This window comes from Achroia grisella, unplaced genomic scaffold (genome assembly GCF_030625045.1).
Source record: "Achroia grisella isolate CSIRO2021 unplaced genomic scaffold, CSIRO_AGI_Agris_v1 utg902, whole genome shotgun sequence".
Classification (NCBI taxonomy): domain Eukaryota; kingdom Metazoa; phylum Arthropoda; class Insecta; order Lepidoptera; family Pyralidae; genus Achroia; species Achroia grisella.
In genome coordinates, this window is record NW_026713060.1 from 1,159,762 (window position 1) to 1,184,874 (window position 25,113).

General features: G+C 30.8%; 2 protein-coding genes across 2 annotated transcripts; one reads left to right on the top strand and one right to left on the bottom strand.

Annotated features, from left to right (window-relative positions):
* The first annotated feature begins 15,291 nt into the window (after positions 1-15,291).
* LOC131853461 (deoxynucleotidyltransferase terminal-interacting protein 2) lies at positions 15,292-18,111 on the top strand. The gene is made up of 4 exons (XM_059204355.1): positions 15,292-15,541; positions 15,980-16,341; positions 17,023-17,187; positions 17,805-18,111. Exons 1-4 carry the CDS (start codon positions 15,454-15,456, stop codon positions 18,054-18,056), a joined length of 867 nt encoding a protein of 288 aa, XP_059060338.1. The 5' UTR covers positions 15,292-15,453; the 3' UTR covers positions 18,057-18,111.
* Positions 18,112-19,311: 1,200 nt separating this feature from the next.
* Positions 19,312-24,205, bottom strand: LOC131853453 (estradiol 17-beta-dehydrogenase 8). Its single transcript, XM_059204347.1, has 7 exons — positions 24,001-24,205; positions 23,202-23,339; positions 22,307-22,500; positions 21,138-21,243; positions 20,869-20,953; positions 20,507-20,622; positions 19,312-19,614 (listed from the first exon to the last, which is right to left on the bottom strand). Exons 1-7 carry the CDS (start codon positions 24,041-24,043, stop codon positions 19,529-19,531), a joined length of 768 nt encoding a protein of 255 aa, XP_059060330.1. The 5' UTR covers positions 24,044-24,205; the 3' UTR covers positions 19,312-19,528.
* Between the last annotated feature and the right edge of the window lie 908 nt (positions 24,206-25,113).

A 25,113-nucleotide genomic window follows, 5' to 3' on the forward strand; every position in this document is an offset into this window, starting at 1 on the left:
TGAAAATAGATAGTAGCAAATACTCAGACTTACTGAATATGAATATAAAATTTCATAAAAATCGGTCAAGTCCTTTCGGAGGAGAACAGTAACACGAGAGTTTTACATATCAGATAAAAAAATATTCCATCAGTTAAGTCGTTAAGTCATATGTAATGTTAAGTATGTAGGTACACTCATTTGCCTGTTCAGTGCAACTTAAACGAGGTTTAACTTTGAGCGTAGTTACTAAGGATAATTCCTCTTCACGAACTCTGGCATCTGATAACTAACTAACATAGTATCGATTCACGTTACAGGCCGAGTATTGTACAGTAACCCTACCATAAAGCACAACTCACATTGGCGCAGACTTGTGTAATAAACTTATAGTAATACTATCTGAATATGAAAGTGAAGATGGGGGAACTATCACGGCAAACGTTGTTTTGACATATAAATGTAAGTACTAATATCGTTATTAAAAAATAGGGGCAAGACGGGGCAAAACACTTTTTTTTTTATTTTATTTTTTTCTCTCAAATGTGTTACCTAAAGAATGGAATAATAATAATTAGTTGTTATTTAAAAAATAAATAAAATGTAGGGTTGTATATATTTTGAATGCCATATTATAAAAAAAATGTCACATAAAAATGTTAGAGGGCGTGGTCAACCCTTATCACTTAGGGGTATGAAAAATAGATATTAGCCGATTCTCAGACCTGAATACACATATAAAATTTGATAAATCCGTTTCAGACGGTAATGGTAACTAACTTTATGACACGAGAATTTTATATATAAGTGACCTACATTAAAACACACATGCCGCTTATATTTTATTTATACTCAACTTTTCTTTTGCAATATATTTTTTTAGTTGTTTGTAGAATATTAATTAATTAAATTTACTTTGATAAAACATATAGGTATTAATGTAATGGATATGGAAGAGCTTGATGCACCTGACAAAGGCACTGGATGCTTACTAGGATATCTCAATACTGTATTATTGGAATCGAAATGTTTTATAAAGAAATGAACATTTTTCATTTTCAATAATGTAGTAATTCTTATATTCGAAATATTTACTCAGGCTTTTTTTTTAATACAAACAATTAATCATTACATACTGTATTGCACCCTATTCAACATTGCTACAAAGCTAACTACTTTTAGAACTTCTTCTTTTTAGCCTGAGAAAGCTAATATATTAAATATATGATACTTGAAGGTATCACGACTCATAATATTATGAGTCGTGATACCTTCAAGTAAATTTTACAATAACTGTAAGGCGATTTACGTAAAGATAGAGTTAAAAGATTATATTAAATCTTGAAGAAATAAAATTACAATATTTAATTGTGTACATCAATTTATAATTATTAGTAATTTTATAGTTCTGTGATACTTTAAAAAACATTGCATTATACTTCGATCACATTACTTCCAAATCAGCGCTTGTGCTCAGAATGTCGCTTTTATGATCCAAATACTGATGATCCGATACCCACACAATATGAAACCAAATCCTGTAAAATCCCCTGGGAGACGCATTTTACAACCCGTAAACGTAGATACCTTTGTAACGGCAGTTTAGAATAAAGCTTTCCATTGAGGACACATAAAATCAGATAGTAAATGGACAACCCCGCAAAAGTTTAGAACTTTTTAACTTTGTTTTCTTAGAGAAATATATTCTGAAGACTGCTATTTATATAATGCAGCTTGCAATATGATTTTGCTATAAATACCTACACATCAATTCATATTATTTTTCCTTTAGATGCTATTACATTTCATACTTCTTCACTAATACTTACATATTATATTATATGTGCTAATACTGAAAATACATTAGAATATTATAATTGTGACATCACTAAAAAAAATATAGCAAATTCCTTAATTTCACCTATTTTTTCCTGTTTTATATTTTTATAGATACTTTATTTATTTCTTGTATTTTTTTACATCACAAACATTTGCAACCATAAATCTATCGTATGTAAGAATACTAAATAACAAATCAATTACTCCTATGAGTAGTTTTTGAATTGCATAAACCAATGAACCCTAAAAACCTTGTTACCGCAAGAAAACAATATACCCAACGCGCAACAAAACCTTAACGCAAAGCTAGCAAAAACCCGTACCTAAAACGATTTGTTCTAATGCCGGGGCAAAGTCCTCGTATACACCGCGCTAACACCGAACTAAATGCAAATTGCGCCCTTCTAGCAAGAAATTCACTAAGGGGCGGGGTGAGGTTGGTCGGTGTAACGCGGTTCTACTATACATACTTATTACTAGATCTTATAAAATAATTTATATTATCTATAAAATCAAATTGTGAAATCGCTGGCGGGTACATTCCACCATCATATCTTAATGATATTATAAACGCGTATGTTTGTGAGTATGGATGGATGTTCTACGTCGGCAACGCACACGTAACACCCCTAATGTCTCAAGTCCATTTACCTATAATCTTGTTTGCCTCCGTCATAGTATAAAAAAAAATTGTTGCTCTTTCATGCAAAATGTACTGGCCGGATTTTGATGAAACTTCCCCAAATATAGCTTACACATCAGAATAACACTCATATTTCACGCGTGTAAAACCGCGGGTAACATATGGGTCATCCATAAAAAATGCGTTGCCATTCTGTAGAACTTTGGTGTCGTGCCAGCATACACTGTAATTTCACTGCCATATCGAATGCTTTCTAATCTTAAAAAAACTGCTTGGCGGCTGATATTGACGAAACGGAGGTCCGACTGAGAACCCACGCAAACAAATTTTACTAAAACTATCTGACTCTACCTCTAAATGTATGTGCAAAACACCAGATACAAATATGTTCGATATACAATTCTGTATCTACTCGTAAAATCTGTATAGTTATTATAATATAACATTAAAAAAAACAGATTAACCTCAATACAATTATTATTTAATTACATTATGTATTTACTTTATTTTTTTATTCATCATGTAAAACAGGTTCTATTTTCCTCATCACTTACAAAATTATAATTTAATAGTAAATATTACCCTTAATTAAAATTTTGCTTTGACAGATGTATGTTCATTAATATGATTGAAATTATTAATACGAGCCGCTTCGTAAAACCACATATAACATAAAATTACATAGTAAAACCATACCGCGATGTACTTACACACAGTGCCATCTAGTTTACTTAAATTGAATTAATTTGTCCAATATTTTAGGCAGTATATATAGTCTATGGTTTGTTAAAAAGAGGTGAAGGCGATAAATTAAATGTAAGTGCACTAAAACCTTTATTTACAAATAAATGCAATGACAAGCTAACGACACACCAAATGATAAGTGATAACCGTCCTCTGTATACATGTACAGTACTACGTGCATCACGTTATCATGTGACACCACTTACGCCTTGCCTTTCCAGAGTACTACGATGTCATGCCTCTTATCCCGTAATTTCACTGCCTACAACCGAATAACAGCACAAAACAAGCTGCTTGGAGGTTGAAATAACTGAGACTATGGTAGCCGACCCCACGCTGATGAAATTCTACAGTCTACCTCTGCTAAAATAAAGGAATATAAATTAAACAAACTAAACTTTATAATACTATTATTATGTGCAATTCAAAAATATATAGAAATAATAAAAAAGTAATAAATATTATTTTAAAACTGTTTTGTCAGAGAATCAATTTAGACGCAACATAAATGGAGAGCATGGTGTAACACACATAATATATTGTTTCTACAACTTATTCCAAAATCAAATAAGAAAATACAACAGTTAGCAGGAGTGCACAAAGTTTTAATTTTCCCGCGCATACCAATATCGCCACAGATTATAAAATTGTCGCTACGAACCGTTTATTATAGCTATATGTTTAAATATCTGTATTTACAGTGAAACAATATTACTAAATATTACTTTGTCTATTGTAACTGTCTCCGTAGAACAATATGAGCGTACAAATAATTCTGTGAACTTGAAGCCGTGTATTCCTAGGCTGAATTTATATAAACATTCGTACTTCAAGTATCACTGACATGAACCATCTGTTACTGAAAGATAAAGGCATGGTCTCAATTGAAGACGATTCGCATATTAGAATAATAGAATATAGTTAGAATAGTAATGAAATTATAGTATTAAAACTATCTGACTCTACCTCTAAATGTATGTGCAAAACACCAGATACAAATATCTTCGATATACAATTCTGTATCTACTCGTACAATCTGTATCTCTCTGTATCCTCTTGAAATTAAAATAATATAGAATTACAAATTGTTTTTCGATGCACACAAATACTTATTATAATTTTATAAATAAAAAGTGGTGCAAAATATTACGGTGTTTTATTCTTAATGATCATTAGTGGTTTATTCTTAATGATGATAATGATTTCATCAAATGTTGATCCCCTCCCCCGTCACACTTGGTCGCAATTGTAAGAATCTCATCTATCTAATGTCAGGACATATGTTTTGCAACTTTACACATATTTTTTTTTTAATTAAATAACATGCTTTAATACTTACATATATTATATTTTGAAATGCAACGTCACGTTAAAACACTTCCCACCCATTGTAAACCAATATCACACTTCCTCGACCCCCTTCCGCCCCCGTGTTATCGTGTGACATAATACCATCTGCTTATTGTAATGTAATAAAATTTTCAAATTGCCAAACAAAAAACATTAATTAAAAATTTGCCAAAACCACAAACAATCACGAGCTTATAAATTTATGAAGTGATATACTGTGCAGTCGTTGAATAACCAGTTACTGAAATAGTTTATTGTCTACATAATGTTTCAGCTATTTATTACAAATTACATAGATATAAATAGGTATTGAAAATGCTTATGAGCGTACCTACCTAACGTAATAATTTAAATATACTCTACCTTTATTACATGTATTTACAGATTACAACCCAAATGAGATCCAAAGGTCATTAGTTTTAATCTAACCGACACAAAAAATCTGTAAAGTTTTTAAAATTTCTATAGTGTTTGAATCAATGATTTTAGGTTCGAATTTGAGTACTATATCTAATTATTATGGTTTACTACTACAACTTGTTTCATTTGCTAAAGTCTACAATTCTAATCTTATCGATTACAAAAATTCTTGTCTTTCTCACTCATTTCATATTTGAAGTCCTACATGAATTGATTTTAGATTCGAATGTGAGTACTATACCTAATTATTGTGGTTTACTACTACAACTTGTTTCATTTGCTAAAATCTACAATTCTAATCTGATCGATTACAAAAACATTCGTCTTTCTCACTCATTTCATATTTTGTCTGCTTCCATCATCAATACTTAATAACAAACGATATTACAATAAGAAGGAGGAGAGGTAGGGCGTTGGACGGATCCTGTACGAGAGGCCGCCAAACGAAATATACCTACAGTCGGCGGTCCACTTAGCACAAGATAGAAATACCTGGAGAGTCTTGTAAGTTTAAAGATAATGATGATTAATCATATATAGTATACGAACCAAAAAAAACCAAAGAAAGTTTTCATGAACTCAACTAATAAATCGGCATAGTTTTGTTTTTTCTTCCATTTATTCCCTCGCATTCATTCCCTTTCTCGTCGTATATATAGAGACAGTTCATACATATCTTTTTTGGAAACGATGATTTTATGATATAAAAATGATTTCATAAAATTATTATTATTATTTATTTATTTACGAAATTGTTTTACATGTTAACATTAATATTGATTCCTACACTAGGCTGGGTCTGTCTGGCAGGAACCAGAATATGAATTTTCACAAACAAATTGATTTAAGTTTGTGTCGCTGCCAAATTTCGTTTATCGTTGTTACTATTGTTAATTAAATTATAAAATACTAGCTGTGCCCGCGATTTCCCCTGCGTGAAATTTATAGCGTATATGTTATTCTTATGTATAAGCTATATTATTGTAAAGCCTAATCAAAATCAGCTCAGTAGTTTTTGCGTGAAAGAGTAACAAACATCCATACTCACAAACTTTCTCGTTTATAACATTACTAAGATTGTTAGTTCAATTTGTTATAACTCTTCGGTATCATAAACGAAACCAATGCTTTCAGTTGCAACCTTGACCGATGCAAATGCAATAGGTAATGTCTTCAGAACGCCCGTATATTTACAACACGGATAAACAACGAAGTAGGTCAATGGTGCGCCTTGCACCGCGGTCGATACCTTTCAAGGGCGGCCCGGCGGAAATGATGTAGGCTTTTTGAAACACAGTAACCTGATTGGTACAAAAACGGGGGCTTTGAAAGCATGTAATACATAGGTATGTCTGTGGATACATACATTATATTTGAACTAGGTGGGTCCCAGGGTTTCATCCGGCGTTTAATGTAAAAGGAAACCACCCTCGTCCCCAAACCCACCGTAGTCACACCGAATCACCAGTCCGCTATTACTTCTTTTTTTCACACTTAAGAGTCGCAGCGAAATGTTTAAAGACTGGAATGAAATGAGATAAAATCAGAATTCAACATTCATTCAGGTCAACTAGAAAATTCAATTTCTAACAGATGAATATATGTTCAGTATCTTCATAAATTATAACTAAGAACCATCTTAAACAAGTCAGTTTTCAAACAAAAAATCCAATAGATATCGATCCAACCATTTGTGCTAAAATTGTTTAACAAGATACTAATAAACACAAATATAAAGACAAAATAATCTTAAATAATAATGTTAAAAAATATATAATATCAAACAAGCTGGTATATAAACAATGCATTTCATAAGTACATTATAGTGCATTATATATCTAAAATTGATTAACACCCTCTATTAATAAACAGATAAAACTACAATAAAAATAAATTGAATACACAAATTATACATATAATCAAACTTAATAAACATCATTTTCTGTTAACGTTGTTAACAATCAAATTCCTCAATTTTATACATTAGTATAGTCAGCAGAAGCTGGCCTTGGATCTGTAGCCCTTCCGCGGGCTTGGAGTATCATCTGAACTTCGTTCGTCCCTTTATATCCGGAAAAGCTGTAAAGGCCATCTGTGGCCGACGGCATTGTTTTGTTCGAACAAGAAATATGATGTAGAAGATATGATTTATATGTATGATTCTCTAAAAATGTAGGCTCCTGAAGAACAAGTTTCCTTATGTGTTTTCGATGGATGGATCACTTTAAATCAGGGGTTCATCAGCTTCCAATTTCATAATAAAATATATTAAATTGATCATATGCACCCTTATTTGTATATGTATGTATGTATGAATGTTAAAGCTTTAATTAAGTAAAAAAATATCAAAATAAATTGATTACATCCAAACAAAATAACACATTACTCTATGTAAGAATAATAGGAACATTATTATTCTTATATTTCTTAGTGTAGTTACTATTCTTTTTAGTATGTGATGGCTTTTTAATGTTACATAAATCTCAACACTACATGATGACATTGGTGTCCTTACTAGGTCATTATAATGGTCTGTATAATAAATATAAATACATAGATTAATATATGAATACATATATACATATACGTATATATATATATATATATATGGTAAGAACTAATATGTACTAGACACGATCCTTATAGATCAAATATAACATTTGTATACTTCCACATAGTCCTGGTAACTGCCGATTGCGATGCCATGTTTACGAAAACCGTATGTTTAAGCCTAGGACGCACTAGGAGACATTTCAGTGAAAGAAAATGCTAAACGCTCGAAAATCGGCCCTAATTCATGAAATTTAATTAGAAAGTATTATTTATGTATATTTTCAATTTTAATTGTATTGTGTGCCACAAGGCATAAGTATCTATCTAGTATCTATTAACAAAAATATAAAATATATTTTATGAATTGCAGGTTCTAAAAAGTTTTTCTGCACTCCTTCTCGATATGAACTTTAATTGTGCCACATTACACACTCTCTCATTCATTACAAAATTTCACATATATTAATTATAACCAAATCTCGAAATTTTGGTGGATATGTTGCTGCCGTCGATTGAGATAGCTAGTAAACTCATTGGCATAAATCTCATGACTTTAGCCCTTAGATCTTTATCTTACGACATAATTCGTGCATTCTCATAAAAATATATTCCGAAAGCATACTTCATGGGTAACATCGTCAGAGATAAGTCATCGTGAGATTGTGTTTTTCAGTACAGGGCCTCGAGACACAATAATGTCTCCTATTGGGCACTAGCTTTAGATAAACAACGCCGAGACATATTTACGAGTTGAGGAGTTACGATTGCACTGGTACAAATACTGAATATTGACACCATATTGAGTTCGTAGCTCCGATCGGTAAATACAAACACACTTTACGACCGGCAGGCTATGATCATTTTTGTTTTTAGAATATAAAGAAATCTATTTGACCATTAAATTCTGCAGGATTTTCTGCCATATATATGATCACTTTAAGAGTCGCTATACGAGAATCTAAATCTAAAATACATTAAAAACAATGACTGTTTACCAGCTAATATTGACAGTAAAATAATTAAACTTCAGCCCAGCGAAATCATAAATACTTTTAAACAGACATATTTTACTATTAAATAAACCAATCTCATATCGGAAAGTACCTGTCCGTGGAAAGTAAAAAATCAATTTATTAGAAATAATTCGTAAAAGACGAAGAAAGCTCCTTATTGCATGTGAAAAATACTTGTTTTAATGTTATTCTCATCATCATTCAATCATTCTCCTCTGAATTTCCCGCAATTACATTGTTTTCAGGAAAATTTCCCACACATTTGTCTAAAAACTCTTAAAGTAAACTAATCCGTACAGTATCTAATTTAGGTCTAGAAATTGGCACACAAAACATACAGCTGTGAAAACTATTTACAGCCATGTCCGTCAAGAATGCCTAGTGAATACTTAAATATAACCTAAAATGTTTATGACAACTGACAGGCAAGCAACAGGAAATAAGAGTATTAAAAGTGTAAAAAATAAACAACCAACATGCAGCACGTCCTGACAAACAAATGCATACATTTGCATGCGAAATGAGTGTTCAACTACACTCAACGAATGCAATTTAGCAAAAGACAAAATATTAGTATATACATGTAACGTATGTATAATGTATATATATACTACCTACCCACCTCGGCTTCTCACAGGTGTACATGTATTATACATATACATACACCTTCCTCTTGAATTACTCTATCTATATCTAAAAACCAAAAGATCTATGCGATCAGACAACGGAAGCGACTTCATTATATACTATGTACATAAAGATGAAGAATATTGACTACGAAAAACTTTGCGTAGTAGCAAGAGTAGCAAATGCTACAGACCCAGTGCAATAAGGGACATGGCGCTCTCACTTCTGTCGAAATACGATACAAACAAGAAATAGAACTTTTTATACACCTCTCCAACCTCCAACCTGGGCCATATTGGAGTATGCCAAAGCTTCAGAAAACAATTCATTAATAGTGTAAAAGAGAAAAGTATCTATACTACTACACACACACTTAACGCAATACTTTTCGTGGAGCAAGTGAGGAAAAGAAGAAACAAAAAGACTTTAAAACAAAATGCAAAAAAGGACATAGACTTAAGTCTATGGTAAGCAAAGGCGTAATTATAAAAAAACCTGGGCTATAACAAAAACTAAAAAGTCCCCAGGCCCAGGTCCAAAAAAAAACATACTAGCAAGCATCCGCCTGCGTTGCGGTATACGACCAAAGGCAGTAAACACCATTTGTTGACAAAAGCCTTTTGTATACACCAATAAAAGTATTCAATATCATATTATATATTTTATACATCCATGAAATAGTCATCTTAAAAAGTCTATAATAGAGTAATAACAATTTTTTATTAGAATTGATTTTAATTTGTTCTTAAATTTTGTTGTAGACGTTCTTTTTAATTCGTTAGGTAGTTTATGATATATATTTTTAGACATATATATAAAAGATTTTGACATGAGTATTGTTCTAGCTCTTGATGTCTGAATTTATATCGTATTTTTATCACGCTTTTGTCTGTATTTGCTTTTAAAGACAGTTAAATAAATTGCTACTTGTTTTTACAAATATACATACTTCGTTTATACTATTGGATCAATAATGGGTACTGGAGATTACCCAGAATAGTTTACCACTTCCTAGATCGATACCCTGTATCGACGTGTAGCGACGCCTGGAACTTATTATTCAATACACGCTCTATTTCACATTTAAGATCTCACCCTAAGAATTCACAGTATATGTAACCTGTCCCATTATAGAAGCAATTTATGATTCCGCTCTAATAACTTGTTTACTGCATAGGAATGGAGTAGGTATATATTTTTACAACCAACTCGGAAAATCAATTCAATTCAAACTCGGATTTTTTTATCAATTCTTCCATTTTGATGTCTTACATAATCGATAGAATTTCCTCCAGCAATGGTATAAACTTATGTACCTAGTCCTGGATTTATTAATCCATTCTTATACATATAAATGTTAAAGCGTGTCTATCTATCTGTCTGTTTTTGACCTCTTCATTATTAAAATTTGATGTGAAGATTTATTGTATCACGAGTTCCGACATAGGTTGTATCTTATCTGAAAAAAGTGATGATATTTCGATACAAAATTTCACCTCCTTTCTCAGGGTCTGTCATCCTTTTTCAAAACTATCTGTGTAACAAATTTCATTTAAATCTGCTAGTAGTTTTAGCGTGAAAGCGAGAAAGAGACAGACAGACTGAGTTACTTTCTCATTTAAAATATTACTACGGATAATTTAAGTATATGTGAATTTGGAATACTTTCCCTGTAACAAAACTCGTTATGTCTCATTACAAACAGATTATTACCGAGTAAGATAAACTACTACTCTAATGCTGTTTGCCGCAGCTGGCCTTTACAGCTTCGACACACCGGACTATAGGGGGCGAGTGCAGATGGCACTCCAAACCCGCGGAATGGAGCGGTTGAGGGCCAACTCCCGTCTGTCGGATACGACTTCAGTCTCAGGGCATTGCTAGGGGTTCGAACCGCAGCTCAGGCCGCCGTAATTTTGATGCCCGTTTGAATTGGGACGATCAGTGGGGTGGACAGGGGATCGTACGGATGGAACAACAACAATAAGAACTGTAATAGTATCAATATTGGAATAGCAAAATTCTACCATTATATATAATAGAACAACTACAAAATTAATCTACATCTTTCATACACTTCGGGGAATATAAACATATTCACAGACATGTTACTGAATATCCGACAGCATAGATGCATTCTGGGAATAGGGAATAGCGGAATATTTGCAAAGCAATATATTTTTACAAGTATGATCGCATATAATGCAGGCAGTTGTAGTAGGAATCACATGAGTAAATAAACATTGCAGTAGAAAAGCTTCGATATATATTGAAAATAAAACAGGAAACATGCTCAAAATCTATTTATTTATTTTATTACGAGTATTATTACTAGGCAAACGAATGGACTGCTTAGTAGTGGTGTGTATAACCTATATATTATATCATCTATATAAATACACTAACTATTCGACGTTCTGCGACTTCGACGTTCATTTAAAATTGCGTGTTTAATATAATATATGTATAATAAATATTTAATATATTATATAATATAATATCTTAATAATATTATAAACGCGAAAGTTTGTAAGTATGGATGTTTGTTGCTCTTGCACGCAAAATCTACTGAACAGATTATGATGAAATTTATAACAATATAGGGTGAAACCGCGGGTACAGCTAGTATCTAATAATATTGAATTCATCGATGCTATATTTAACGAGATGCATATTGTGTATGAGTTTAATAAAGTATCTACTTATAAGCTGCTATAACATAATCGTGCAACGCAACTAATTAAATAAATAAATCTGATCTGATCTAAAGGAAAATGTTAGTAATGTGGACTGATGACCCCCTGAAAATTATGATAAATTCCTAGTGAATTTACCGATATTCATGTAGGTCTATAACAGACTCTTATGATATGTCAAATCTACCTTCAGTTCGGAATGATTTCGAGATAAGTACTTCTTATCTCGAAATCATTCCGAACTGAACGAGAAACTCATCTCGTATTCTTTTCAAATAAATGATACTATACAAATAAACAGAATATAAATATACTCTGTGTTTTCTAATATGTTGCGGCTGACTGAGATTTTTTTAATAGACAAACAAGAGTGTTCATAGTGAAATATGAAATACTTCATAGATTAATCAAATTTAGAGCCTGAGGTCATTCACAGGCTGCGCTTACAAAGCGTGCAGATCTCATACATATATTTATACTGCAGTCGGTCTAGAATGAAATTGGAAAGGATGGTAATTAAATTTCTCGCTATATGGTATTCATGGAGTTACTAATTTAAATTGTAAATTAGGCTGTGCACCTATGAAAACCACATAAGTAGCAAATTGAATTTATATTCTAAATTACTGCTGCTTTTCAATAAACCTGTTCAAAATAAAGGTGTAAATATCGTAGGAAATATCTGATTACCTACCTATCTGGTCGACACCAATATTGTGCGTACAAACTTAACTAACTTTCCAGTAATGGAAACACCGGTAAAAACCAAATTAATCCGTGACACGAGTGAAATATAAATTCTTGCCATTATTCGTAATGGCTAAGATAAGCCTTGTTTTATTCTTACAGAATTGAAATGGCACTCAATTCTGTAAGAATGATGGTAAGTCATAACCACCACCTTTATACATGAACAGCATTACAAACATGAGGTTATCATGTGGTGCATGTGATAACATGATGTCTTACTCATGCGTTGCCATTCAAGAGGACTGAAATCTTATGCTGTCCGAAACATTATAAAAAGCAGCTCACAAACCAAGTTGCTTGGCAGCTGAAATACCTGAGACTAAGGTACCTCAGAAGACATTTTATAAAGACTTTCACAGTATAATAATATGAATGACGTTATTTTTTGTGTAGGAATATATAAAATATATATAACTTTTAGTTAGTATAGTTTAGATTTAATTAAACACCAAACTTAAATATTAAACTGTGTATTTTTTACACTATATCATGAACATAAACATCGTAATTTTAGTTATTATGAAAAACGTACAAGTATGAAGGCGGCCTTAAGAAGACATTTACATTCTATAAAAATGTTTGGAGACTCTTTACAGTGCCTCAATGACTTTGCTTTCAGAAGCATGTATACTTGAAAACCTTCCGCGCCATAACGACCGCCCGCTCTTCAAGCACCACACACTTAAGACTCGCACTCCACAGATAACTCAAAAAATACAAGGTATAAGTTACTTATAGCTCTATAATGGAAATACACACTAACTAGCTGTGCCCGCGACTTTGTCCGCGTGTTATAGTGTCCTAACCAAATAAAGAAAATTTCTTCAATAATCTAATTCATTCAAATCGGTTCATTAGTTTTGAAAGCGAGATCCATGAACAGACAGAATTACTTTCGCAGTTATAATATTAATAATAAGGATTATTAAGGTATTTAATAAACTAACCCCAAAAACCCGAAGAAAAAAGTTTTAGCTATAAATTTTTATCTATCTTTTCAACCCCTCACAACCCTTTTTTCCCATTAGAAAGTAGTCCTAGGTCCTTTCTCAGGGTCTAAACTATTTGTGCACCAAATTTTATTTAAATTGGTTCAAGTTCAGACAAACATAGTTACTTTCGTATTTTTAATATTAGTAAGGATATTCATTATATTCACACACACAGAAGCAGGATAATAATAAAAACATTAGTCCAGTTTTTTTTTATATAGCTATTGTAAATTACTTTGCATTCTGTGTTACTTATAAATCATTGTATATTTCGATCATAAACCATTATATGTAAATAAATAAATTTGTATAATATGACGATTGTTGCTGATCCTAACTAAATAAAATAAGAGAATTGTTAGCTGCCCTGGACAATTCACACCGCCACCTTGGCCTAAGCGAAGCAGAGCTTATGTTATGGGTACTAGACAACTGATATATTTATGTAAATATTTACTTAGATATATTTTTATAAATACAGATACAATCATACTCGTGAATACAAATGTTTGTACCATGCGAGGAATCAAACCTTCGGGAGGAAAGTGATGTGCTAAACCTCTACGCCACCAAGTCATTACTAATGTTCAGATATATTCAGTTCGACCTTCATAAGATCCTCGATCCTTCGTTACATAATATTATCTTATTCGTGGTAACAGCTGGCAGAATGCTATTTATTCCATTATCCAAATCAACTATTAGAATGGTTATTAGTAACAAAAACAAATTCAGTTCAAACCTAAGTGAATATTTTGATAATTTCAAAAACATTTTACCTCTATTTCTTTCCACAATAAACGTTACTTGTTATTCTGAGCATAATATTAGCTCAGAATAACAAAAACAATGCATTTTTAATTGGAAATTCAATCCCAAGTTTTACAGCGGCACCCAGAGTCGTCTAATGATTACTTAAGCAACTGCCGTGTCGATTTAGAATGTATATTTGGCAAAATAAATCTCTTCTACAAGAAAAAGTAGTATATTTCTGTACATAAATCAGGAAAAATAATAATTAATGTATATTAAATACTATTAATGCTACTGTCATGTTCATCTTACACGAGTATGCCCATCGGGGTCCATAGTGCGGCTATATTGATATAATGTGAACCATTATGGTAACATTCCGGAATGTAAATAAAGAAATAAATACTAAATACACTAGACACTAACCAATAAATTAAATATTTTGTGGTTTGTGTCTAGTGTTTAGTAATACTAAATTGTAAACATTCTACTTCTAGGTCATAAAAAAGAAGAAGACCTGTCAGATAGACCTTTAAAAAAGTCGTGTCGCGGCGGTTTATCAGTTTTACATACATGCGAAATATCAAAACTACAAAAACTAGTAGCTACCTATAGAAAATAGCTCATAGACTTCGCGAATTTTTTGAAGTTTGAAAAGGAGATATTACTTCTAATTTTAATAGGATTTTCAATGAAATTTGAGAAATACCGTAAGATCAACTGATAATACTGACTTTTGTTTATTTCTAAGTTTCAATGTTCATGTATAAAAATCTGTTTGACTTTTGGGCTTGTATCCATGGTCATGAATAAAGAATTAAGAAAAAAATATTATTGACTTCTACTTTTTTAAAGTCAGTATCAATCATTCAAATGTCAGTCAATAAAGAGTCGTTTCACAGAATAATACAAAGAATAAACAGATGCTTTGAGCAGTGGTTAACTTTGCTTCTGTTGGTTTTTAATTTATTTTGTATAAATAAATACAGGAAATAGCCGAAATAGAATAATTCGTTTAATTAAACACAATATGTTGTTTTTTATAAAATAATTATATATTTTTATTTGTATTAGCTCTAGTTGTTAAGTCTAAAATGGATTTTATAATAGATAACGTGGGTGACGATCAACTTAACCTAAAAACTGAACTACTGGATGGAAAAGAAAAACCTTATTTCGTCGGTTAGTTTTTGAACTTTTTTAACAAAACTATATTTTTTTACTATTATATTATTCCATTATTATTAGTGTGTTTTACTATATTGAAATTTCTATTATACAAGTAAATGATTTGAACTCTAAGTACCACATGACTGAAATGACAATTTTACTTATAAAACTCGCTATTGCCAGAGAATTCGTCCGCAATTTATATGTAAAGTCTTAAAACACTTTCGCTTCATTACTCAATTTGATTCAATACGTACGAACAACAGAGCTGGGTCTATTTATTAAACTAGTGACTGCTTCCCACACATTACTGTTAATTCAGAAAGCAGGTTGGAATGGGAGACTAGCGGGTCCTATTTTCATTATTAGAAATATCCACCTGCGCTAATGCCAATGCATTATTCTGCTAAATGCATAAAGAAATATATTAAAATTCATTCTAATTTCCAGACAAAGAGGACAAACAGCAAGCTATACTTAAACTATTTGAAAAGCAGAAAGAAAAATTGGACACACAATCAGCAGCTGAAGACGAAGTCCAGAATAAATTAAAGGGTTTAAAAATTGATAATTTATTTGATGATTTTTTCCAAGAAATGCAATGGACGCACAAAGTTGCAATTAAAAGAGAGAGGCGTGTTAAATTTCGATTCGAACAGGTGGACACAGAGACTGGCAAGCTGAAGTCTGGACTTGGAAAAGTAGATGTGGAGAAAGAAATGCTCAATTCCGTGTTGAAACCAGGACTAGAGAAAGAGCACCGATTATCAAAATATAATTTGTCTGAAAGGGCATTGAAAGCATTGCGGAAGGTAAGCAGGAAACATTATTATTATTATAATTGAAGGTTTTGGGCCATAATCTGGTGCTAAGAACCCTGTAGCAGTAAGACCTGTATAGTTTGCTACCTAGACCCGTGACAGATAAGAATTAAGGATATTCTTAACAGTGATGGTTTTTATCTCCTCAGGATATAGTGTATACTTTCCAAATGAGATATTTTGTTTATGCATGAGTAGGGTACAACCACATAGTAGTTGCTGTTAAGCTGAGGCTTAGTTTGACTGCAGGAAACAATTCTGTATTTGTGATGTCTTTACTTATCATACACATTATTTGGTTAATTTATGAGCTATTCCATTTTATATACTCAATATACATACTCTATTATATATATTCTATACTCAAAGTTATAAAGCACCAGGCCATTCAGTATTGGTTGGCATATGCATAATTTTTCTTATACTATTACAATTTTAATATGTAATAATATATTAAACTACAATTTTTTAATGAACAATTATTTTGCTTAATAAGGTCTCCATTATATTGCTTTGATTATAGTAGTAGCTATACATCTAATTGAAAAAAAAAATACAAATTTGTGATTGATTTATTGTAGAGGAAGCTATAGGTAGTTTTTATTCTAATAATTATTTTCCTTCAATCAATATTTAGTGAGTTTCTAAGAATTTTTTATATTCTAATATTAGAAAGAAAATGAGAAGACTAAAGGTCCACAATGGTTTAATCTACCAGCTCCTGAAATAACAGAGGAACTGAAAAATGATCTGCAAATCCTCAAAATGAGATCAGCACTGGATCCAAAACATTTCTATAAGAAGAATGATATGGAAGTTTTACCTAAATATTTCCAGGTAAGTTCTTTTTAATTTTTATTTATAGTGTAGCACAATGGGCATCACCTCCCCACTGTGACATTTATATTTTAGTAAAAGAAGAGTAACTATATTTAAGTACCCTACATATAATAACTTTTTTGATGATAAAAGCTTTGATAGTGGGTAACAATAAAAAACAATGACACACAATTTTATACATCATAGGTGTCACTATTTTACTATTATTTTTTTGTCATTGTAGTATCTTGGAGTTTAGGAGAGTGGTGAAATATAATTTCATATCATATTTGATTGTACTACATGGCTTATGGTTCAACACTGAATCAATATGTGGGTTAACTTTTCACTAACTTATGCACAAACATAAATAAATACAATGATGTTGAGTGAAAGGTCTGTTGATTGTTTACATAATATTAAAATATTTATAAGTCGGAGCAGTTGTTTTGAGAAAATGAACAATCTGATGGCCAGCTAAGTGTAAAATATACAATTTTATTAAACTGCATTAAATACAGTCCATGTGACTTGTTAATTATGTGTTAATTTTTTTTTAAACTTATATTTATATTGTAACTATTACAATAAGAAATCAATCAATTATCTTCTCTCTAAATTTATATCTTTTTCAGGTTGGTAGAATAATGGATTCTCCCTTGGACCATGTCAATGAGAGGTTGACCAAAAAACAAAGAAAGAGAACAATGGTTGATGAATTATTAGCCGATGCAGAATTCCAGAAATACAACAAGAAAAAGTATAAAAATATTATAGATGAAAAGAGAAAATCTGAATATAAAACCTTCATGAAGGATAAGAGACAAAAAAATAAAGCAGAACTTAAAAAGAATAAGTTAAAAGCAAAGAAAAAGGTGCAGAGTTAGTTAATATAGTTCTTTATTGTTTATGGATTTTTTTATTTTTATCCACATATTATATTTCCACCACAACTTAATTATTGTATTATGTTGATCTTCCTTTAATATTTAATTATTTCCAATCACTTCAGAAATATTAACTGATAACAGGGATGAATGGGATAAGGAAGAAGCAGTTGATGGGCTTACAAACAAGTTATAAAGGTACAAATAATTGTCATAAAAACTTAGTACATTCCATTACAGTACCATTTAAGTAGTATGCAGCTTAATTTTGAATTGATTGCATTTAATTGATTACGAACCGTCGAAATAGCGTCGATAAGGGTGCGAGAACTGGTTTGCTGATATGATATTACAGTATCATTTTTTTTATTTCGATAGTTTGAGATATCTTCTACACATTTACGAATTACGAAAATACCTATATATTTAAATATATTGAAATTTGTGTTAACACTTAATTCAAAGGGTATTGTTTTTATTTTTATGCGATTTATGGAAAAATTATAAACAGTAAACTTTTAAATGAAAAGAAAATGATAACGAAATTTGTGATAATATTTATTTTTTAACAAATTCAAGTAAACTGATCATAAGGTGTGTAAAGGACAACAGGTATATAATATTTTTACATTATTATATTAACAACAAACATTTTACAACATTGTTTAAAAATATCACAGGTGCAAGATTGTGTTCGATCAGAGTATGGTATTATACATGTCTGGCCCCAAGTTAAATATATTTCTGCTTATAATACAACATTAATAAATAAACTGTTCTTATTCGATTCGATATTCTGAGGGGGCGATTAATTATTGTTTTTATACAAAACTCACCAGTGTTTCTTTTCATATTATTTAAATTATCAAAGGTTAGGTTAATGCTGAGAACGCACGCACCTAGACTGTTCAGTTTTATTATTTATTAGTTAGTTTATCAAAATATGTGACATATTTTGAAATTTTAACTATTTTCATTAATATTTCACTTGTTTTATTATGTACAAGATATATTATATACATCTTGAAATTTAGGACCATTCACTTCCACCTCCTTGTCACGCTTTATATACTCATTTGACGTTTTTTACCCCCTGAACGTCACATAATTTATAATTAACCCCTGATTATAAATGCTATAATAAACTAACTGCACCCACATCATAAAGTATATGTATCAGTAGATAGATTAAAACAACCTATCTATATAATTAAGCACAATAAATAAACAAGTAAGATTACGCTCGAAGTTGAACACTACTAACTTACTATCAGAATCTATTTTCATAATAAACATATATTCCATCCATTAAACTTTTTCACCATTTCCTTATTTTCTATTAACATTTTTTAAGTAATGTCTCTTCTTATCTAGACGTCTAGCACCATAACATAAATACAAAATCATAACAATTTAGTGTGAACAGGACTAGTACAACTGTTTTTTATATCCAATTAAGTTAATTTTCTTAACTAATATCCTCCTGTGACGTCGATCGCAGCGCCCGTGATGAAGGAACTTTTATCGGAACTCAAGAACGCTATCACTTCAGCCACCTCTGAAATTAAAATAATATTTTTATAACATATACTACCATAGGGATACGGGAGAAAGAGAATTGTTAACAATGTGGACTAGTACCCCATTGCTAACAATGTACGTCATGTTGACCTGTAACTATTGTTTCAAATTCCGTGTGTGAATTTGCCACGATGGGCTAACTGACCTGACCTCATAATCATCCTCCTCTGGTGCCCAGCCACGGTAAAGCGTTAAAGCAGGCGGGTGCACCATTCCATTATCATCCTATAAAAAAAAGAACTACCATAGACGTTATATTCTTGTGTTCGATCAACAAAGAAGTATCAAAAGAATTGTTATCATGTGCATGAATGTTTGTATTGCTCTGGGTTTTCTATATATATTATGTATGTATTTACATAAAAATGTATTTAATAAACCGTTGTTTACTACAACAATTTACAGTTTAACACAAGCACCAACCGCTTGGGACTAACTGCTGCTGAGTAAATTATGCTAAATTATTATTTTATTTCTATTAACAAAAATAATAGTTTTACCGAAATAGACTTTATAGAAGTCTCCTGCGTCCACCAATTAATTTGCTTTGTAAGCTATGTTTCGGTCGAAAGGTAGGATGTCTGCATAAGCGTTGAAACTAATGGTGCATTTTCGTTTATTAATTTTATATATCATATCTTGGTAGTAAAAAAACCTAAGGGACCAAAGTCTTAAGTTCTAATATGATTTTATCAGAAACAGATATGAGATCAAAGTTAGATTAATGTCGATTGTCGGTTGTGTATTGAGGCTGTAAAATGCAGATATGAACATATTTTTGATAACATAATACATTGTATATATGCCAATAGATAAGATAGAGAAGTTATATAGTAATTACGCGGATGAAATAATAAATAAGTATTTACCAATTGGATTGCCCACCCTCCCCAATGGCACTAGTTTCAAGAGGCCTTGCATAACTTTATCTGGAACAGTTTTAATTATTGGCGTGTCTATGAAACCCGGTAGAACAGCATTTACTCTGAAAACAAAACCGTAATGTTTAACCACAAACTATTTTACTACTATTTAAAAAATTGCTAACGAAACATTTCTCAATTCAAGGGTATATTTTTTCAGTATGTATATTATCCGATGTCTTCGTCGCTTCTAAAACGCTTATTTGTATATAAATATAGGGTATTAAAACCAAACCTATATTTATTGACGATACTTAAGTCAGGATAATCTTTAAATAACTAGAGACAATAAATATTTTATCATTTACCTTATATTAAATTTTCCCAATTCCTTAGCGGCCGACTGCGACATTCCTACCACTCCAGCTTTACTTCCAGCGTAATTAGTTTGTCCTGCAATAAAAAAAAATTAACTCAAACCCGAAATCAGGACCATTAAGGTCTATAAATTAAGATATAATGTTATGACAACACTTCTTTAGGTGTTGTATAATTACTTCAATATTTGAAAAATGGAACAAGAAATAAAAGCCGAAAACAGGATATAAAAAATAAGAAGAATTTTGTAAATACATACCCATATTCCCATATTTTCCGACTATACTCGATATATTAATAATTGATCCAGGCAGTGACGCTTCAGTTAATGCTTTTGCACAAGCTTGCATCACCAGGAACGTACCCTGAACAATATAAAAAACAAAAATTATACAACTTTTTAATTTTGTAAATTATACACAATCGTAAAAGATATAGCAAGCCGAAAGACAGTAATAGTATTCATGAAAGTGAAAAACTTTCTCCAAAAAGAGATCAATTTAATATGAAATATTAAAAAAATATTAATTCCCACCTTATTTCTATGTGATATATACCTAGTTAACTTTCTTTTCATAACTTGAATATGAATAAAGTTGTATAATAGAAATTTTTATCTATTGTGGAGAAAAACTCTGAGCACACCTCATTTGCATTTGAAGTTATAATAAATAAGTATAGTTTGAAAACAAATTAAAGTACATGTTTTTAAAGAAACAGTGAGTTTCTGTATATGTAAAGCAAACGTGTTTAACATAATAACATAGTGCCGTGACCATAGAGACAATTTTATTTACATATTTTATTATTATTTCTTATGTATGTTAGTCTATAAGGCATTTATAATATGGGCCATCATGTAGCCTGAATTAAATAAATAAATAAAAATAATGTACAAACATACTATAATATTTCATAATCACCTGCTTTCTTGGCAGATGAATATATAATTTATATTAATAATAATTTCTTAAAACATTTACATATCGCCTGCAACTACCATTGTTAAAAGTTACGTAATTTTTTTTATGAATGAATGTATTCTAAATAATTGACTAAAGTGTACTTACCACTGCATTTGCAACATCCCAACCAAGTTTATGTTGTGTAAACAAACAAATGTATTAATGAATAATTTTTCTTTCATTGACAAAACAGTCTTGCTAACATTATGTATACTTATTTTTATGTATGTGAAATCGGAAATAATCTGACGGCCTTCATAATGGTAAGCTATGTACATGAACAGCTCTAAGAATATCGTATTATCATGTGACACTCATGATAATACTCATGAGTTTTTAGAGAACAAAGATGACATGCCTCTTATTCTGTACACACTGCCTAATTGGACATTCAAAAAAATGCGCAAAGCAATGCTTTGCGGTTAATATAGGTGAGACCAAGATACAACTTTCTAAAATTTACCTTTAAATTGACATCAAGCACAGTGCTGTAGTCGTCTTCAGACATTTTCAAAAGCCAATTGTCTCTTGTGATGCCAGCAGAGTTAACAATTATTGTAGGAGGTCCCTTATACTGTTTCAAAGTAGTTTTTAATAATTCCTGTACTGCATTGGAGTTGGACACATCTAGTTCAACCGCAGAATGATCTCCTATAGCTGAAATAAAATTGATGTCAACAAATATTTCATACAGCATAAGAAAATAAGAAACAAGCAAGCAAGAAGAGCCTTGGTTAGCTTCCACACCTTTGTGGGAATTTTAATGGAAGTCAATGGCCTATATTACTATTGGTTGACAGAATGAGTATGAAATGAATGAGTATAAAGTCGGGTCAATTGGGCTAACTGAATATTTGCAAACTCTGCAGGAATTTGATAGTGTTCATGCAGGTTGATCAGATATGGTACATTGCTAGCAATATGGTTCCTAAATAATGTTACTTAAGATCAGAAACATTCACTAGTATTGTGGACTAGTAGGAGCTTTGCTACCAATATAGCAAATCAAGCTCCACTTGGTCTCTCCTCAATCCTTTCACAGATTAATTTCAGAGGAATTGACTATAGTCGGCTAAGTGACTTTATTTTATAATAACCTGTCATTTTCAACTGGTGACCAACCAGCATATCCCAAAAATATAGGCAGCAGCACCATTCCATATTCATCCTTACAAAAAACACTCTTATGCTTTTGAGAATTGCATTTTTTTGCAATTTCAACTTTTTCCTACATAATTCCAATTTTAAAATGGAATTAACTACACAAGTTTGGAATAAAGTCATTTCCCATCTATATATATATATCTATATATATCCTATCTATAATACCACAAGATTGTTCAGAAAAAAACTATTACCATTTGCACCGCTGGCTAAAGCTGTATGAGTTTTGATTGTTTCAACAGCTGCCTCATAATTTTTGTCTGCAGCTATGACTGTGGCACCTTCACGGGAGAGCACCTGGCATGCTGCACGGCCAATTCCAGAGCCAGCACCTACAAACATTATGACATTTACATTATACTCACATAATATTATAACACAAATTTTATGTCAAACTATAGTATTTAAGAACACTGAAAAAATTAATTTATATTTCAGATTAAATTTCCAGTGAAAGAAAAAAAAAGAAACAGATAATTAATCCAAATATTAGCAGCTCAACCTGTCATGTTGGATTCAAATATTACCATAAGAATGTGATGATATGAAGTGTTGTTTGGACAACAACAATTTCCAAAAAAAACGAGAATTTCCCTGCTTACCCACCCCAACAGGGATAATACTTGTCTATGTTAAACCAATCTAATATTATTGAGAAGAAATTTATATAAATATTTCTTAATTCTATAATAACTATTTTTCTATTAAATTGTTGTACAATGTAGCCACAAATTAATAAACTTATTAAGGATTTAATGATCATAATGGCATGATATTTTTAACTTAAATAAAGTGTGATTGTTTATTTATTTGTAACGTCCACAGTTCAATTATAAATCCAACAAAGTAGGATGTAATATAACCTGCATGTCATAATACTTATATTACTTATGTAGATATAATACACATACTTAAATTATGACTTTATAGTTACTTTATAAATTAAATTGCATATATAAATCTTATTAACTAAAATAAATAAAAAAAACATACCAGTTACCAGAGCCAATCTTCCAGCTACGATTCCAGTAGACATTATTGCTATTTGTAGCCGACTGCTAGAGGATTAAATATGTAACTCTATAGACAGTTGCTGGAACGCGAATTATAATAACACGATCAGCATTTGACTTTGAACTCTTATCAGCTTATCGTGAGTATTCATGAGATTTAAGCGTGTAAAAAAAAACGTGCGTCAGGGTTGCCAACATCACAAAAATTTTCTGTGTGATTGGCAACCCTGATAAAAAAAAAAAAAAGATTATTATACTACACAGGATAATAATCTTTTTTTTTCCGCAACCTCAATATTCCCAGAGGAGTTCTTTTATTTTCTAGGTCATCATAATTAACCGATTTTTAACATAACAAAATCAATTACAATAATGATGTCTTTATTACCTTAAATTCAAATTAAATGTGTTTATAAGGGTTATAAGGGAAAGTAGTTAAATAATAGTCATAAAAATATGTTTTACAGTTTTAATCAATGTAGTAATGAAATTAATACTGAACTTTATCATTTGTTGTATTAAGTTTCTATTACTTTATTTAAATATGAACATATTTACCTTATATTAATTATTAGTTACATATAAAATGATATATACAGTATCCGAAATCCTAAAACTTATATTTGTTCCAGACAAAATTAAAATTTAATACATAAAAGTTGTTAGGAAAATTTTACAAACTTAGATATTAGTTTTACAAACTTATACCAATAAAAGTACTTTAAAAAATATTATAGGTCAGCGTTTATTATTAAGAGAAATTTATACAGCAACCTTGTATGGCATTAGTTGTTCAAATGAGATTTTTTATACTTAACATATGTGAGACATATACTTAAACACTATATTTGTTTAAAGACTTAATCTGTTTAATAAATCATACTTAAAATATAAAATGTATCAATTGAGTATCTTGACAGTTCTCAACTAAAGTGGCTACTCAAACTGGGCAGTAGGGATAGTAATAACAAATATTATATAATAGGTTGGAAGATATAAAAATATATCATTTTTATTTCTTGAACCAGTTGACTTGAACTAGTTTAGAATATCAAAAAATATAAAACAATTTTTTCTTTTAAAATGTAGACTA